The sequence below is a fragment of the Colias croceus genome, chromosome 2 (assembly GCF_905220415.1).
Source record: "Colias croceus chromosome 2, ilColCroc2.1".
NCBI lineage: Eukaryota > Metazoa > Arthropoda > Insecta > Lepidoptera > Pieridae > Colias > Colias croceus.
The window spans coordinates 6,207,181-6,226,057 of record NC_059538.1 but is presented as its reverse complement, the minus strand read 5'-3'; the positions used below and the strand labels follow the sequence as shown (position 1 = coordinate 6,226,057).

Sequence of the window (18,877 nt, the reverse complement as noted above, 5' to 3'; positions counted from 1 at the left end):
GAGATATTATCTGTGACGTTTTTATAATTATCTGTGACCAAAGATGCTTTTTAATCTGTGAGTTCAAAATATTTTGTTCGGATTACTCATTTCACACGGCGCGGAATGCCTCCATCTTATCTTTTTTGATGTGAATAAATATAAAACATTATCATATTCAACATACTAATAATCATAAAAGTAAACCTTCTTTTTAACGTGGATTTTTTATAAATACTGGATAAAAGATGACGGACACCGTGAATATGTCATTAGGTAAGTAACCAATTCAGTTATTAATTGAATATTTATTTATAATTTAAGTATGAATCTGTACTTTAGGCGCAAAATAATCTTTGATTTTGTGGTTATTTTAATGTCCCATTTTATAATGCTATAAATAAATACCAAGAATTGTTTTTTAGACAACGATGTTTATTTCATCTCAAGGTTATGAAATCTAATCGGAATGCTTTTTTTATAGATGAGATTATAAAACAGAATAAACAAAACCAAGCAAACAGAGGAGGTGGAACAGTCCGTGGTCGTGGCGGCGGACGAGGTGGGCGCCGGGGACGTGGAGGACGTGGTGGAGGCGCGCGGCGAGGTCGCTCTCAATCCCGGCCTGGAACACCTAACAGTCAACAACGATCCAGGTCGCGTTCTCGTTCTCGAGGACCCCGAGGTCAAGCACAGACGCGCGGTCGTTCACAATCTCGCAACAGATCAAGATCCCAACAACGTCGTCGATCCTTTTCACGAGGACGATCTGCTTCAAGATCTCGTTCACAAGTTCGAGGTCTTACTCCTAAAGGCAGAGCAGGTCTAGAAAATCATCAATCTGAAATGCCGCCATTGTTAAGACGAAACAACAGAATAAACAGAGGTAAATAAATAATATTTTATGTTGTTTATAATATATGGATTAGTAAAGATTATCTAATGCCTGATTGGTGATTAAAATAACTCAGCCCCCGGAATCACAGACACAATAGAAAATCTATTGTGTCGTGGTCCGATTAGGCCACTCGGGGCTCAATGGGTTAAAAGCTTTACATTACTATTGACTAGTATAGTCCTAATTGTTTGTTATTTCTTTAAATGGGATACTATTCCATATAACAGCTAAGTATTTGGTGGCACTCAGGTATATATGTAAGTGTTTATTTCAGTTTGAAAACTACCTAAATTGGAGTTTTCATATCTAGCATATTTATTTTGTACTAGCTGTGTCCCTGTGTAAATTAGCTATTTACACAAGAACTTTTAAAGCTATAGTATGTAAGGAATATTTTTAATTTATGAATACACAATAATAATTTTATTTTATTCTTCTAGGTGGATTTCAAATGAGACTAAGACGATCAAACTCTATGACACACCTGCAAGGAGGAGTTCATAGTAGACTTGGAGTTGCTGGTAAAAAAAATAATGCAAATGCTAGTTTTAAACCATTAGCAGTTGCAAAGAGAGGAATAGCAAAGCGAGGCCGTGGTTTTACTACTCGGAATAAATATAGTAATGTCGGTCTTCGCTCTGATTTAATACTTCAAGAACAACAACAAAATGTTATCAGATCTCAGACTTTTACTCGTTCTAGAAATAATTCTTTAGGTTCTGCATCTCAACTCACAGTCAGTGTAGCTAATGATTTTGCCAAGAGGCGTAGAAATAGTTTTGGAAACGCCAATTATTTGAATAAGCAAAGTTTAGCACAGCTTAATAATGAATATGGAGGTTATCGCAAAAGAGGTGGACCTGGTAGCGTAAAATCAATAGGATCAAATAAATCAAACAGAAGCCATTCTAGCAAAAGATCTACACAGTCAAGAGGAAGAGGAAGAGGACGGGGAAACAACCGAGGTGTTGGTAGAAAATTTATCAATAAACAAATATTAAATCCTCGATTACAACAGGAAATTGCAGCTGTTCAGGGAAAAGTTTATGGTAGTAATGATACAGAATCTCCGGCTGGTTTTAATTTTACTCCTACACCAGCCACTACTAAGCAGACAATGCACCAACGATTTGCTACAGCCTAGTCAATAAAATTATAATAAATTTACTGTGACAACAAGGCACTGCATTTTGTCTTGGCCCTTTTTTCTAACCATAGCAATAAGCTGAGTTTTGTTTTTCTGGTATAACTACCAATGTGATTTATTACAGCCGGTTAATTTAAAGGTAGATATAATTCCTTACTTTAATTAAACCTGTATTTGGAACATCATCAGCATTTAACAGTATTATGTTGACATTAAAATTTTGTAAACATTGCTTTTTTTGGATATAATATATATATATATATATATTACATATGTACAAGTACAATTTAAAGTTTCATGTTTTCTTAGGTTTAAGCCGGTAAAATTTCTATTGTTTATAAATATTTTTGTTACTTATAATATAGTGTGAAAATAAAAGTTCTTTCAACTTATAAATATTTTTATTTATTTACATATTTTACAGGAAATTTGGAAGGTAGAAACGTAGAGCTTGTGCCTTTGATTTTTAATTACATTTTATACATCTTTGGCATCATGATGAGTGAGTCTGTAACTAAAAATAATTAGTAGGTATAGAGATTTGTTCACATTCATAATTTAAAGATTAATTTAGAGTTGATTAGTCTTTACATGAAGGAATAAATGAAGGCTTTTATTATTATTATTGTACATGAATTCATTTTATATACTTATTCACTTTTTTTGTTAAATAGAAGGCTGGAAACACAAACAAACATTCATACAAATTTATGGCATAAAATGTATTAGTGAGACTAGTTTATACATGTCATATTTACTTACAATTTTCACCAAGTATACTACTTAAAATTAATCCATGAAATGTATCTACTTCATCACTTTCAATATTATTGGAGTCAGTATGTGAAAAAGTCCAGCCTAAGTGATGGCCACAATGTGGACAAACACAAATTCTCCAAGAATAGCCGGGAAACCAAGAATCTGCTCCTTGACTCTAAAAATTAAATGTGAGCAATAATAAAACCTTTGTGTGTGAAGTCCCATGTCTCCTAGTGGGGTAAGGGGCAGATGCATTATACATCTGTTTCACTGATCGATTTTCTTTAGGGACAAGTAGGTGATCAGCCTTCTGTGTCCTACCAGACCTAGACATTTTTTTTTCGTCGTCTCCACCGGGAATCGAACCCAGGACCCCTCGGTGCTACGCTCATGCGTCAACAAGGAGGCGGTCAATAAAACCTTTAAGTATATATATTTACTGTATATCTCAATTTAAATAGATAGGCTATACTAACTGCGCCAATATTTTTGCAGCTTGCTTTCTCCATTGTTATAATATCAAAATTGATACCAAATGGATTAACAAGTGTTTGAACTGTGATGTTTTGCTTTCCAAACATACTTTGCTTTTCCACTTTATGTGCTCCTGAGCTAAGCTTATTGAATAAATAATGAGAATCAGCCACATCAGTGCCACATTTTCGACATAGTAATAATTCTGAAATCATGAATATATTTATATTGTTTTTCTTTCGTCATATTGGCTTTTCTTCATTCAAAGAGAGCAGTATCAATTAATTGATTACCTCTGCCATAAGTTTCTGTTCGAGAATATGTCTCAACTAAATAGTTGCAAGAACTATATAAAATTAAAGAAAACAAAATGAAAAACATTCCTATAATTACTAAACACAAGAAATAGGATACTTAGCTATACTACAAATAATATTAAAAAAATAATCAAATGTGAATTAAAATGACAAAACCGTATTAAGGAAAATAATAAATAGAAAATAATATTTTGGTACTAGTATGTTTAAAAAAACTAAAAATAATTTAAATTTCTAAAATTTATTCACGAACTTCCAAGTTCCAACTTCCAACTTGAACTGACATTTGACATGAGACATCTCAGTTCTCACCCCTCTGGCATTTATGCCGGCACTACACATAGGCCAACACGTTGGCAAGCGCGTTGGCACATGCACTTGTCCAATGTGTAGAACGGGCGTTCGCGCGCTGGTGGTAGGTATTTGAACGTTGGCCAGCGCGCTTGCGAGCTTGCCGCGCGGTGTCGGAAACATCAAAGGACACTTGTCGCAAGCTTGGCGCACCATCCACACATTGGCCGCGCGATCAGTTTGACTGTAGCAGCGATCAGGAGTGCACGTTTTTTTCTTGCGGCGAATTAACACCTAACTTGACAAAATGGCGAACAATATGAGTAACGAGGAAACATTTAAATTTATTGAGCTCTATCAGAGTTAAAACTGCCTGTGGAACCCAAAAAATAAGTACCATAAAAATAAAAATGTTGTATGTATTAAAAGTGCCAAATAAATAAGGTTCTTGGACATGCCGTTTTCCTCACAATGTTTTACTTCACAAAGAGCATCCTACTTTCATATTATTTTAATATTATAAATGTGAAAGTGTGTTTATTTCTTTGTTTGTTACATCCATTTTGAATCCGTCCGCACATTGGCTCGAACCAAACCATACTGAACGACCTTCCAATGTGTGGATTACTCACAAGCGCGTTTGCAAGCGCACCGCCAGCGCGCTGGCGAATGCGCTGGCCTATGTGTAGAGGCGACATTACATGTATATTTATATGAAGCAGTGTTACCATTTCATTATACAGTCATCGAAATACGAATATTTTTATTTTGTTAGATTACATCTGTGATTACATCCTTAGATCATTAAGTAATGGATAACACTCGCAGGCGTTTCCCCTTTTGCCGAGGTATAAGATTATTTGAGTCGAAAAATCTTATGCTTTCATAAAAACTACTTGCGTAATCGATTACAAACACTCTGCGCGTGCTCTGCGCACTGCGTATTCGTAAAACATCGAAAGGACGTCTGCGAGTGCTCCGCTAAAAATGCCGTTTAACGTTTTGCACTGTCAAGTCTTGCAGAAGCAATTCAAACATGTCGAATATTAAAAAAGATGGAATAACCTTTCATTTGTGTATATCTTTTTATTTTTTTAACGTACATTTCTAATTAAATGCAATTTCTAATAATCGTCGATGTATCGTTTAGCGATATGATCAAGACAAATAATCGAGTCATGTTTACTCGATCATTGATGCGGCCCCACGAGACTATCATGGAAAGAAAATATACAAATTTAATCTTTATGGACTAAGAGATAAAGTTGAATTTAAAACGCGATAATGAACCGGATTCCTTACGAGACTATCTTTTAAAGAAATACAAATTTAATCTTTATGATCTAAGTTATAAAGTTGAATTTAGAACGCGATATTGAACCGCACTCCCCACGAGACAAATTGGAATGAAATACAAATTTAATCTTTATGAACTTAAGAGTTGAATTTAAAAACTCGTCGCTTAAAAGGTCGTAAATTTTTACGACTTTCGTGACACAAAATATTTTTGAGAATGTGTGATTGTGTTTTATTAGTGTGAGTTACCCTCCCCGCACCAAAATCAGCAGAAAGTTTAGTTAGAAGAACTGGTTAGAACCTTATCTAATGTCGCCTCTACACATAGGCCAGCGCATTCGCCAGCGCGCTGGCGGTGCGCTTGCAAACGCGCTTGTGAGTAATCCACACATTGGAAGGTCGTTCAGTATGGTTTGGTTCGAGCCAATGTGCGGACGGATTCAAAATGGATGTAACAAACAAAGAAATAAACACACTTTCACATTTATAATATTAAAATAATATGAAAGTAGGATGCTCTTTGTGAAGTAAAACATTGTGAGGAAAACGGCATGTCCAAGAACCTTATTAATTATTTGGCACTTTTAATACATTACAACATTTTTATTTTTATGGCACATATTTTTTGGGTTCCACAGGCAGTTTTCACTCTGATAGAGCTCAATAAATTTAAATATTTCCTCGTTACTCATATTGTTCGCCATTTTGTCAAGTTATAGTCGAGCCAATTTAATAGGCAACATTTGACGTCTATCAATTTTATCTTCGAAGAGAGGTAACCTGCTTAAAAACATCGATTAAAGTGAATTAATCGATAAGTATTTGAAACATTAATTGTCAATCGAATTTATTAATTTATGACAATGACTAAGGAATCCTATGATTCCTATGATATATGAATCCTATGATTCCTATGATATTTGAATCCTATGATCCTGTGATTCCTTATTCATTGATTTATGATGATTTTTATTCACAAGTAATCAATGCATTCGATTCTAGATGTCAGATTTCGATTTTTAGAGTAACGTCTCTGGTATTTAAAAAGAAAAAAGGTTTATTGACACAAAATTGTAGCGACGTCAGTTCTTCAATTCAGAAATTGTTTATTATGTTTAGAATGGTTTATCAGTAAAATGAAATCTTAAAATTACTTGTATCGGTCATTATTATTATAAATATGTAGTTGTAATTGAAAAAAGTTAAGCAAATGTGCAGTTCTAACAAAACGAAATATCATGTTATTCTATGTCGTCGTTACTAGGTTACGTTGTTGAATTTTGTTGAACTGTCAAATGTTGCTTATTAAAATGGCTCTACTATAGGTGTTAATTCGCCGCAAGAAAAAAACGTGCACTCCTGATCGCTGCTACAGTCAAACTGATCGCGCGGCCAATGTGTGGATGGTGCACCAAGCTTGCGACAAGTGTCCTTTGAAGTTGCCGACACCGCACGGCAAGCTCGCAAGCGCGCCGGCCAACGTTCAAATACCTACCGCAAGTGAACATTTCACCCGTTCTACACATAGACAAGTGCATGTGCCAGCGCGCTTGCCAACGCGTTGGCCTATGTGTAGTGCCGGCATTAGGTTAGAACATTTGCCAGCGTACTCCATCCATTACTAATAATTAATGATTTAAGATTACATCAGATTACATACTTATTCTGTGTTACCTACGCTGTCGTTTTTGTCTGTGGTTCAGTCTTGCCAGAAGGTTACTTTTGTAACCTTTTATGTATTTTTTGAACTGCATTGGTTACTTTTAGGTTACACTAATGAAAAGGTTACTTTAAGTGATTTTTCGGAATTTGTAGAAGTCACTTTTAAATTCATATAATTATTTGAGTCTCATAATCACAATTGTTGTACCCTGGTTGTACCTAATTAATATTTTGTACTACAACCGTTATTGCACCTACATACTCATCGATGTTTCTGTAAGTACTGTCTGTACAACTCATATTCGATTCTATCGACTTTTAATACCTTTTCAGTAAAAAAAAAATATGAAAGGTTATATTTTTTTATATAAAAAGGTTACCTACATTTTTTTGCATTTCAGGTAATTTCTGACAAAATAGACTGGCAACACTGCTGTGGTTATTGTCAAATCAAATGTCAATAATAATATGTTTACATTTTACAGAATTGGAAAATTTTACATAATGTGTTAACTGTGAACCTAAATAAGAACATAGAAGTTGTAACTGTGAACAATAATAAGTTAATTTATCAAAAAGGTTTTGTTACTCGTAAAATGTCTTTCTTCAAGAATGTAACTTCTGGATTTAATATTCGCAGTCGTGAAACAATTCTTAAGGAATCATTGATAAATAATTTGTCAGAATGCGTAAAAGACATACAATACAATAGCCAATTCGAAGAAAATTTTCACAGTGTCCTTGGTTCTTCTGATTCAACAAATACTCTTTGCATGGGCTTGGAAGCTATTTTTCTACATGGCTTAAAAGATACATTTCTACGAAAAGCTAAAAATGTTATCTCTGGTGAACTAGATCGTCCTCAATCAAGCTTTTGGCCACTTATTTTAGTTCTTTCACATCGACAGAATATTGATCAAATTTCTTCATTACCGCAAATTAATACTGAAATAGGACAATGTCGGGCCTGGCTACGTATAGCCCTCAACGAGTGTCTCTTATCATCATATATGGCTACGCTCTTAAAAAATATATCAGCTGTTAAGCCTTTCTACAATAGAAGTGCATTTGTTTGCGATTCTGAAGTCTTAGAAGTAGCTCAGAAATTAATCCAAGGATTAGAAACATGTGTGCAGTTTAATCTTCCAATAAATTCAAGTCTCCTCAATCAATGGCCTGAGCAAGTCCTCATGCAAGCTGGTATTTGGGTACCAACTCTGAAGGTAGCACCAATTTCAGCTGGTCTTGATGTTGCTAGCACTTTATCTGATGAAACTGTACCCAAATTGGCTTCTACACCTAATAAATCTTCAAATATTACTGGTTTGGGTAAAATGTGGGCTCTTAATGAAGATGAAGCATTAGACTTTATCTTGTCTAAAGATTCTGCACAATTTTCAAGTAGTGACAAAGATACACATGTTGTAGAAGCAGCCGAGGCAATACCAGAAACTGATGTTGAAACAAATGTAAAAGAAAGTGAAGAAATTCCTTTGAATGAAGAGCAACAAGATCTTTCACAGATTTATTCATCATCAGTTAATTCAGAAGGGTTTGTTGCCCCATCTGATGTTATCATATCAGGAAATTCTCTTAGTGGCAAAGGCTGGTCTAATGATACAAATGATGATAATGCTTCAATAAATTCTAACTCTTCTCATGGAAGCAGTATGATAAAAACCCCAGAGCTAAAAAGTCTTTCCTCGCTTATAGACAACTCCAACTTATATGGAGAAGTGAATACCAATACTCCCAATTTAAGAGATATTATGAAGGATATTCATAAAGAATTAAAAATAACAGTGGAAGACAATAATGAATGTAATTTGAATGTAGAGAATGTTACACCAGAAGATCCATCACTTCACAGTTTAGATTTTGAAATAGTATCAAATTCAACTGGCTCCTTCTCAGTTCCCGAGTTACAAAAGATGATAAAACAATTAGGATTATTATCAAGAGAAAAAGGACTTGATAATCAAAATTATCAATGTAGAGGATGTCAAGATCTTTTAGGCAGTACAGTATCTAAGGCAAAAGTTTGTGGTTTCACTGGAGAATATTACTGTTCAAATTGTATGGATTCAAATGTATTTATCATACCAGCAAGAGTTATTCATAATTGGGATTTCAAAAGATATGCTGTTTCAAAAAGGGCAGCACTTTTCCTCTTAGAATTTCAACATCAACCTTGGATAGACATGAAAAAACTGAATCCAAAAATATATATGGGAGTCTCGGATATGGCACATTTGCAGGAGCTGAGAATTCAATTAAATTTTCTCAGAGCTTATATATTCACTTGCAGAGAACCAGTCATAGAAGAATTGCAAAAAAGGATATGGCCAAGGGAGTATTTGTATGATCATGTTCATCTATACACAATATCAGATCTAGCACAAATACCAAATGGTTCTTTGGTTTTGCAGTTGGAGAAAGTGGTAAATTTTGCAAAAACCCATGTGTTAGACTGTTGGCTGTGCAGTCAGAAAGGTTTCATATGTGAGGTATGCAGGGATCCAAAGATATTGTATCCTTTTGAGACAAGTACAACATACAGATGTGATGAATGTTCCAGTGTCTTTCATGCAAAATGTTTAAATGAGAATATGCCATGTCCAAAATGCAAAAGAAGGCAAGAAAGAACAAATGACTCATCACTAGTTGATGCTCTTCACAGTTTAATGATTAAATAGAAGTATATTCACATTTATGGATTGGATGAGATATGCATTATTGAAAAGCAATAAAAGAAACAATGTGAATTGAATGGCTCTGTTGTTTATGAGTTGAAATTCAATACATTGTAGTTTATTGAGGGTTGATAAGAGATAAATGCTTTAGTGATCATGATTCCATTATATTACGATTGTAATATTATAAAAGATAAGTCTATTAAAAAGCCATTAAACTATGTAATCACAAATGTATTGGTCAATAAAAATGGTACTTATTTTTTAAATCATAATAATTTTAGTAAAGAGTAATATATTATATAATATCTATAATATACATATCTATTTATTTTAATTTACCTATTAAATAGTTTTCATGTAGAAATATGGTAAATAAAGGAAATGTTTTCTGGGTGTATTATTCCTTTTATTGATTTAGTAGATACATTTTTGAACATAAAATCATTTTTTATTATGCATCACTGTCCACCATACTCAGCATTTGACCTAGTTGTTTGGGTTGCCTGGCAGAGATCGCTGTCAGCGATAGGGCCGCCCTCTGTACATTGTTATAAAAAAACTTTCTGAGTGTTTTAAATGGTCCTAATATAATGGTCATATATATTATATTGTGTACAATAAAGAATTTTTAATTCATTCATTCTATTCAGGGTTTTGTACCCAAAGTGACACCTGATCCTGTGACTAATACTGTCCGTCTACCTTTCTATGACACCTTACTACGACCTGGAGACAAACATGTCTCCAGGTTGTAACTCGATAACCCAGTACAGTTATAGGTAGACATTTCAAAAATTATATCTTTTTGTTATATGCCGGAATAGCAACAAGTAATAAAAAAGAGCGTGTGTGCCGAGCACACGTGTCAGAAATGATGCGTCTTTGGCAAGATTCAAATATAACAAAATCGTTTGCCTTACTCCATGACATGATGGGATTGCCATAACACGACCTTGAAATTTTACTCTCAACGCGCTTAGAGGAGTTTCACTTCAAAAATGACGTTGGTTAAACAACCGTATATGTTGGGTATATGGCATAAATGCACTTGCTCTTTAGCTCATTTGCTTGCTGTCACGAATCCGACTCACACTTGACTGATTTTATTTAAATAATAGTTTATGTATGAGGGTATATTTTCTATGTGTAACGTATTGCTTATATGTGTTTTACATAGTTAAATTAGTTTATATTATGACAGAAGCTTCAGTTCAAATCTCAGAATAGGAGTAAGAAATAAAACATTGAGAAATATGTAATACAATAATAATATTAATTTCATATTAATCACACATGTGACACATTTACATCTCTTATAATTAAAATTATCACTTTATGTAAATATGTATTAAATATTGCACTTATCTAGTCCTATTCAAATTTAATATATCACTGAGAAAACTGTCTACACTTTCTTTTTTATTATTACGTTGTTTGGTGCTTTTAATTGGATGATTTCCGTTTCCTTGGTTATGTGATTCTAAAGAGAACTCTTCAAAACAATCATCGAGTAATTTGTTTGGATCATCTTGTTTATTTTTTGATTTCTTCTTTGACTGATAACTTAATGAATCCTTTTCAAAGTCCAACGGTACAATGCCTAAATCGCCGCTGTAACGGTTTTTTGCTACTTGTAAATATTTTTTGCCTCTTACTGCTGTTAATCGTTTATCCTGCAAATATACGGGTACGTACATATAAGTGTAATTTATATAAAATGAAAAATTATAGACACTGACCTGAATAATCAACACATTGTCAGCTTCCTGTGACGCCTTTGCACTACCAAATATCGAGCTAGTTGAAAGATCTTCGGAATCACGCTCCTGGAAAAAAAAGTATGCTGGCTATATTGTTTAAAACATTTTCATTAAATTCAAGTCTGTTCTAAACAGGTAAATATTTAATTAAAGGCCATCTTGTTGATACAGCTTAAAATGGATCCTCAAATCTACTTCCGATAGGCCATCCACAAACTAGTTTTTTTATTCATTGAAAATAACGATTCAATAGTGAAATTGCTCAAATGTTCAAAATGAAATTGCCCAAGCAAAACATTCTACAGTTTCATTATTATTAAATATTTTTTTTTCTTTAGGTATAGGGAGGTGCATTTCACATTTATTTATTGGTACCTTGTGCGGCCACACAATACAAATGAATGTAAAAGTAACTTTACAAACATAATTTCTATAAATGGTCGATATGACCGGTTAAGATTTAATTGTATTTACGTACGCCATCAGTTTTTCGTCACAATACGCCAAGATATCGTATAGCGCTACGTTTGCAATATTAGAGTCAAAGATTACGAGTTATCAGTAAATACCCTAATGTTGGTTGAAATGTTTATTATAACATAGTTTAATGATCGAATGGTCAAAAGGGTATACTCAATTAAACAATGATAAATTTAAACATAATACTTAATATGCATTTGGGAGCAAAAAACTTTAATACTAGTTTCTGATGAACGCCCCTTTTAAATTGTGTTTGTTATTGTTTCACATTCGCAATTAAAAGTTGTTATAAAGTCAAAACTTTATTTAGTGCGTTTTTCATGAATTATAATATGATATCCGGCTATGAAAACTATAGACACTATTCAGAGTATTCTGATTCTATAAGTACTCATTTTTCTATGTGCATTTCAATTCGAGTCAAATGTGTTTCAATAGCCGATTTCATACCAATTTTAGTAGATATACTGCCAGTACCATTATATGCAAACACAATTTATTTAATATACATAATAATTAAATTCAAACTCCATGATATAGTGAGTAATCTACTTAAAAACAATTGATTTTTTAATTATGTCCTATGTTACTTAGTACATACATAATTAAATTTATCCGTTTATCCTTCTTTATGTCGAAACTGAACGAATTTTCTACCAAGGGAATTTTCTTTGACTATACAGGCGGAAAGCCAGTAAGGTAGGTAGCGTTAAGGTGGGCCACTTACCTTAACCAATATTACTTGTGTGAATGACTAGGAGTCCTATTTTTGTTTCTTCATCCTTTACCCTAAACCAACTTATTTAACATAGTAACCAACGTTATTTAGCATAGTAATGCTAAATAACGTTCAGTCAAGACATTCTCGTTACATTAAACAACTCGAAGAGTTGTCCTTAGGTTTGTTGTATTTTTAACTACACAGAAGTATGAGCCCTGTTCATTTAACCAAGTAGCAGATATACCTTTCTAGGATGCATGACGAGTGTGACGTGGCAATGCCTGGACGTGGCGAAGGTTCTGAAGGCGGCTATAACGGCGTCTTGTCGTAAGTACCGATCACCTTCCCGCTCTTCACCAAGCCCCAACATGAACTGCACGTTGTCCACCACAACGTGGGATATGTCGTGCATGTACCGCGCATGCTCTACTGCCTGGAAGGTGGTATAAATTATTGTGATTAATTCATTTGAAAGATTCCATCAAAAACATCTACAACACTGTCGAAATGTGTTTTAAAAAAATATGGCTCATCACAGAATATATGAGTCGATACATATCAAACTCCGGTAAGTCCACTCCCCGCCAAAATTGAGATAACAATGGCGCCAATTTTGAATTGTAAAACTAAACCAGTCTGTACTTTTCAAAGTTAGGTAAGTCAATCGTATCTTTATTAAAATAAGGTTTAAAGTAAATATTTTTTTTCAAACTCCGGTATGTCCATCGACAGTGGTTTATCAAACTCAGGTAAGTCCATTTCGACCAATCACAGCGCAGTATGGCACTAAAATGGCTGCCATTTCTCTCAATTTTGTTGAAGCTAACATGTGTGACCAATGCTTAGAAATCGTTTTAATTGATAAATGATGGAAGAAAACAGTTTTACTATAGAGGTGGTGGTTCTAGACAAAGCAAGGAAAAAAACCATACCAAAAGCTAAAACAGACAAGGCTCAGAAACAGCTAAAAGATAAATGAAACTAGACGCACAGCACACGCACAGTAGTTATTTCCAGCCATGAAGCCCAGGGCCGTACTGAGATTTTTTCAACCGTTTTGATTTATTGACCCCTCTCTTTGCCCAGCAGTGGGATGATAAAGGTTAATAATAATAATAATTTGTATCTTTTAATTTACATATTTTATTTTAATGTCCTATACTTACAACGCGACGAACTATCTACCCATTTCCACCACCTCAGTACGTCCCAAAACTGAGTTCTATCAAATCCCTGTAAGTCCATTAGAGATTTTTCAAATTCCTGTAAGTCCAAGACGATGTTTTTCAAAACCCGGTAAGTTTTGCTGGTATTTATCAAACGCCTGTATGTCCAGATTTAAATCTAATTTTGTGGCATAATCATCAAGTAATACATTTCTTTTTCTTCGTAAAAATAATTCTAATGTATTATATTATATCCGTCATAAATTATAAAGCTCCAAACATATTGTTTTTTTAAGTTATTAAAAATACCTCGATTCCCACATTTCTGTTAGAATGGACTTACCGGAGTTTGATATGTATCGACTCATATTAGGTGATGAAGTCTTCATAGAATTACTTAAGACTCTTTATTTTGCAGATTTTTTAAAAATTTCAGATCGCCATGTCACATGTGAAAAGAATATTAATTAAATGTAAATTAAAATCTCATAAAAAATTACTTACACTTAGGTAATGTAAATCAAATGTTTTCACCATTTGTTAAACATAAACGCATGTACCAATTACGTAGGAATACAAACTTACTTCCATTACAACTTTAATGGGCTGCTGTCCGTGAAAAGCCAGATAGAATATTGGTAACTTCTGAAAATCATCAGCATATTTGTGGAACTCATCAAGATTCTGTTCTAGCGGAACTCCCGCGAATTGTTGAAGCATTGTCCGCGCCAGTCTTGAGTTACGAATCTCAAAGCTGCCCCATAATGTGCTGACCTGCAAAAACCAAGAAACTAAGTTTAACTATTTTCAAACGATAAACAAGTTTTATACACAATTTCTTTCATATATTTTTTATTCTGATAGCAGACAAGTAAGTTAGGTAAGATTACATAGTGAAGCAAATCAAATTTTGTTATTGCTAAAAATAATAATTATTGTCTATTATTAAATACCATGTACATACCCCTTGCTGAGCAAGATCCAGAGACATTTCAGCACATAATGTAGTCTTTCCACAGCCAGTAGGTCCAGTTAAAACAGTTAGTTCACCTCGTCTATGGCCACCAAGCAACCGAGTCAGAGCAGGAAATCTTTTCCATTTTATACCTCTAACCTGATAAAAACAATTATTACAATAAAATACAATACACTATAGAGAGTATGCTAATATTGCATGAAACTTATAATTTAAGGCTTTGAACTGACATCATCCAACATTATACATATGAACTTAGGAAATAGGAAAAAATCATAAAAAAAAATTTGCTTTTATCACTAAGATTTGAACAAACCTTATCAATATTGGTAAGTTCAGCGTAAACATCATCCCGCAAGGCTGCAAATGTTGTAATAGATCTGTGTGCAGCTGGCTTTGCTTCTGACACAAGTGCTTTGAGTGATAAATTAGCATTAGCTGCTTCAGAAGCCGTCACTAAACCATCTGTGGGTCTGATAAAATGTGGGAGAATATTTATTTATTTGTTTAACTTATCACTAACATAAGTTAAACAAATATTCTTTTATTTATTAGCTACTATTAAGTATTCTGTTCTTATGTTTACAATTTTTTTATTATCCATACTAAGCTAAAGCTTTTGTAAGAGGTATATCTTATAAGCATTTTGAACTTTATAATTTTAAAACAACAAGGAATTTAAAAACATTTATCATGAGTGACATGACTATATTTATAAGAGGTGTATTAGTAAGATTAAATGCCATGAATATGATTATGAAACTTAATGACAACCATTTAATTTCATTGTTTTACCTTACAAAACAGCACCTTCCTTCACCAAGCTTCTCTGCAACGGCCCTCATGTTGTTCCAGTCACCCCATAAACATAGCTTTTGATAACATTCAAGGACGGGGAGTACGACAGGTGGCAAACTGCAGTTACTCAACCACACCAGATTACCTGAAATTTCTTACGCAGTTAGCAAATTTTAATGATTATCATGTTGTTATTTTAATAAAGGGTAAAAGGAAGAGCTAATTCAACTAGCAGAATTATGGATTATGGATTCTTTTCAATTAAAGTGAAAATTAGATAGAGTTGTAACAACAATATTATGTTTCATAATAAATAAATAGGAGCAGGTTTCTAATAATAATTTATAAATTATATTTATATATTTTATAACTCTTGTAGAATGATTAAATACATGTGAAATTTATCTGTTCTTTCCCTTATAAAGATTTATAGAAAGTACTACTTATTACCTGGAACTTTATGTGCAGCTAAATGTAATATATCTTCAATATTAGGAACTAATATTGCTTGGTCTGCTCTTCCCACTTTAGGAGCTCGGCAAGAGTACAGACCAGCTGTATAACTGCCATAGTTCTCTATCTCTTCTTCTTTTCCTGCTTGAATTTTTCTATATCCAACTATATTATCCAAAGAGTTTTTAAGTGGAAAATATAATACTGTATGATCTGATGACACTCTTACATCACCCAAAACTTTGTGAGCATCAAAATGGTACTGAAAATCAGAAAATGTGTAAGAGATTTATGAAAAAAAAAACTATTAGTCAATTACCTGATACAGATGAGTTACTCTTTAAATAAACAATAAACATAAGAAGTATGTTTAATAAAACATCTAAATAAATATTTATGTTCTGCATACTTACAGGATATTCAAACAGACGGAATAGATCAAGTACTTCTGATTCATTTAAGTTTAATAATGAGGTAGTTTCATTTACAATATTTTGCCAGTCTTTTTGAAATCTATCAGTGTCTTGTTGTAATCTTTCTATATGTCCTTTGATAGTGCCTTCTACTTTAGACTTTTTAATAAGTCTCTCAAGCATGTTCCAATCTCCGTGAATGTTGCATTTTTGGCATAAAAAATAACCTAAAAAGTTTTATTGAATTAAACACAAGTGAAGACTACAATTTTAATGAATGGATAAATAATTAGCTTCACTTCTCTTGCTTAAAAAGTTTAATATAGAGTAAAATATTGCATCAAATCTCGGGGAAGTTCTTACCGGTAGTTTTATTGATATACACCTTGTTATCTGATTTCTTTTCTTCATTTGAACAAATGGTGCACTTTGTAGTAATTGAGGTGTGTCCATCTTGTACAGCAAAACCTTTTTGTCGTAGTAATTTTCTTATATCGGTAACTGTTACTTTAGGAATATCAATGCTAACATTTTGTATATTTCTTACAAAGCATTCACAATTGTACAAATTAAGAAGAGGCCTTACTCTGCTTAACCTTAGAGACTTAAACATAACTTATTTTTCATTAAAAAAAAAGGAAATAAATGATGAATAAACGAATTAAACAAGTAAAACTGAAATATATTTGATTATAAACATAAACATAACCTCAAAATCACAGCTCAAAATGTTGACCATTGACGTTGACGTATACTTGACGTGACTATTTATTTTTAATAATGTGTGATAAAGCTGTGGCTGCGTTCATACAGCCAAGGATAAAATATATAAAGCTTACCACACACAAGACGATAGTAACCAAAATCTTATATGTATGTTAGTAAAGTAAGCAATGGATTGTTGCAGCGAAATATCTATCCAATATTAGGTATGCCTTGTTAAAACAATAAGACCTAATAAGCGTTACAAGATGTGTATTAGTCGCAAAATGCTATGTGAAAATCGTGACGTGTATGGTATAACTTTAGATGTATTGAAATGTCAATTTATTCAAAATCAAAAATTATAGATGGCAATTGGCAGTGGTCATCGTTGACGTTGAGTCGTGAGAGTGTTTAATGTTTTTAATCAATTCGTATATTTTGTTTTCTTTTTGTACGATTCTTTTTAATTCTACAATTATAATGAACTAAAATATAGGAGATATTTTGAAAATAAAAGCTAAGCGTATCAGCTATGAACCTATCATATTAATATTAAATGAGAAGTATGCAATCATTAGCCACTTGTACAGTGTACATGATAATTTATACGTTTTAAGCTTGACTTACTTTTTACATTATTGTTTATATTGTTTATTAAATAGATAGTACCATTCCTGTGGACAACATGGGGATTATGTACGAGAAACGGCCTTTGAAAAGGCCTCGTTTAGGTCCTCCTGATGTGTATCCTCAAGAACCTAGACAAAAGGAAGATGAATTGACATCCGCTAACGTAAAACATGGATTTACAACAACACCACAGTCCAGTGATGAATTTGGGACGGCAAGAAATTTTAATCACTCCGCTTTTGCATCCAAGGTAGGAAAAAATCTATCAAAGTAAGTGAACAGGTATAATTTTCGATCCAATACCATTAATATAATTGTTGTGTTGATTATTTCAGATTGGACAATTTTTTTCTGGTATACTGTCTAAAAAGGAAGAACTTAATACTCTACCTGATTGTGGTAAAAAGAGGCAGCAAGTGAATCCTAAAGATAACTTTTGGCCAGCAACAGCAAGAACTAAACCACAAATTGAAGCTTGGTTCAAAGATTTAGCTGGTATTTTATAATTTATCATACAAATACTATACTATTTTGGATGCGGGAACTTATTAGCATGATAATTAATCCATTAGAAAGTCTATTTCTAAGGTGGTTTTGATCTTGATATGCTTCAAAAAGTTTTGTGTTTTCAGGGAGCAAACCTTTATCTATATTGGCGAAGAAAGCACCTAACTTCAATAAGAAAGAGGAGATATTTATTACATTAACTGAATATCAAGTAGCTATGCCTAGAGCTGCATGGTTTATAAAATTAAGCTCTGCTTACACTGTAGCAGTCTCTGAAGCAAAAATTAAAAAGAGGCAGCATCCTGATCCTACTACTGGTTTGTTTATTTTCCCGATTTCTATATATATGCATCAATAATCAATAAATAAAAATGTGATGTGGGTAATTAATTCAAAAATTATAAAGTAGCAAATCATGAAAAATGAAGGGAAATAGGCACAGTTTAAATTTCAATATATTTACAGAGTGGACAACAACATTGATAAAATTCTTAAAGGATCAAATTCCAAAGCTGGCTGAATACTACCAAAGTGGTCCTGGTAATATTGACAAAACACCACCATCTCAGTCAGGTATGTTTTATTATATTAAGTTATTCTTTAAAGTCAATAGCAAATTATATTAAGTTTTCCAAATTTATTTCTAGATTTATTTCATATTAGATTAATACTAGTCAGTTTTATTTGTATTATGCTTAGTTCAGTCATTAGCATTAATATTTCTAAAGCTCTGTTTTATTTACAAATGT

At 33.0% G+C, this 18,877-nt stretch overlaps 5 protein-coding genes across 9 annotated transcripts in view; 3 read left to right on the top strand and 2 right to left on the bottom strand.

The window, feature by feature from the left end:
• Positions 1–59: 59 nt before the first annotated feature.
• LOC123705690 (serine/arginine repetitive matrix protein 5-like) lies at positions 60–2,416 on the top strand. Its single transcript, XM_045654652.1, has 3 exons — positions 60–255; positions 464–865; positions 1,318–2,416. The coding sequence occupies exons 1-3, from the start codon at positions 228–230 to the stop codon at positions 2,019–2,021; spliced, it is 1,134 nt and encodes a 377-aa protein (XP_045510608.1). The 5' UTR covers positions 60–227; the 3' UTR covers positions 2,022–2,416.
• Positions 2,407–3,571, bottom strand: LOC123705711. Its single transcript, XM_045654680.1, has 4 exons — positions 3,551–3,571; positions 3,367–3,462; positions 2,787–2,958; positions 2,407–2,538 (listed from the first exon to the last, which is right to left on the bottom strand). The coding sequence occupies exons 1-4, from the start codon at positions 3,557–3,559 to the stop codon at positions 2,495–2,497; spliced, it is 321 nt and encodes a 106-aa protein (XP_045510636.1). The 5' UTR covers positions 3,560–3,571; the 3' UTR covers positions 2,407–2,494.
• Positions 3,572–7,273: 3,702 nt separating this feature from the next.
• On the top strand, positions 7,274–9,914 carry LOC123705675 (pleckstrin homology domain-containing family M member 1-like). Its single transcript, XM_045654628.1, has one exon. The coding sequence runs from the start codon at positions 7,420–7,422 to the stop codon at positions 9,517–9,519; it is 2,100 nt and encodes a 699-aa protein (XP_045510584.1). The 5' UTR covers positions 7,274–7,419; the 3' UTR covers positions 9,520–9,914.
• An 857-nt stretch (positions 9,915–10,771) lies between these two features.
• LOC123705676 (mitochondrial DNA helicase) lies at positions 10,772–17,023 on the bottom strand. Of its 2 annotated transcripts, none has more exons than XM_045654629.1 (10): positions 16,650–17,023; positions 16,287–16,513; positions 15,871–16,135; positions 15,418–15,565; positions 14,939–15,095; positions 14,611–14,760; positions 14,232–14,420; positions 12,725–12,913; positions 11,259–11,345; positions 10,772–11,192 (listed from the first exon to the last, which is right to left on the bottom strand). In XM_045654629.1, exons 1-10 carry the CDS (start codon positions 16,897–16,899, stop codon positions 10,881–10,883), a joined length of 1,974 nt encoding a protein of 657 aa, XP_045510585.1. In that variant the 5' UTR covers positions 16,900–17,023; the 3' UTR covers positions 10,772–10,880. The 2 variants fall into 2 exon arrangements, with proteins under 2 accessions (XP_045510585.1, XP_045510586.1); XM_045654630.1 differs by having other exon boundaries at positions 16,672–16,736.
• A 356-nt stretch (positions 17,024–17,379) lies between these two features.
• Positions 17,380–18,877, top strand: part of LOC123705662 (mediator of RNA polymerase II transcription subunit 12-like) — a 29,181-nt gene continuing 27,683 nt past the window's right edge. For all 4 annotated transcript variants that reach the window (XM_045654576.1, XM_045654577.1, XM_045654575.1 and 1 more), the window contains exons 1-5: positions 17,380–17,554; positions 17,654–17,871; positions 17,957–18,116; positions 18,254–18,445; positions 18,594–18,701. In XM_045654576.1, coding sequence (XP_045510532.1) covers positions 17,548–17,554; positions 17,654–17,871; positions 17,957–18,116; positions 18,254–18,445; positions 18,594–18,701 — 685 coding nt within the window. In that variant the 5' untranslated portion in view covers positions 17,380–17,547. The remainder of the gene's footprint in view (positions 17,555–17,653; positions 17,872–17,956; positions 18,117–18,253; positions 18,446–18,593; positions 18,702–18,877) is intronic.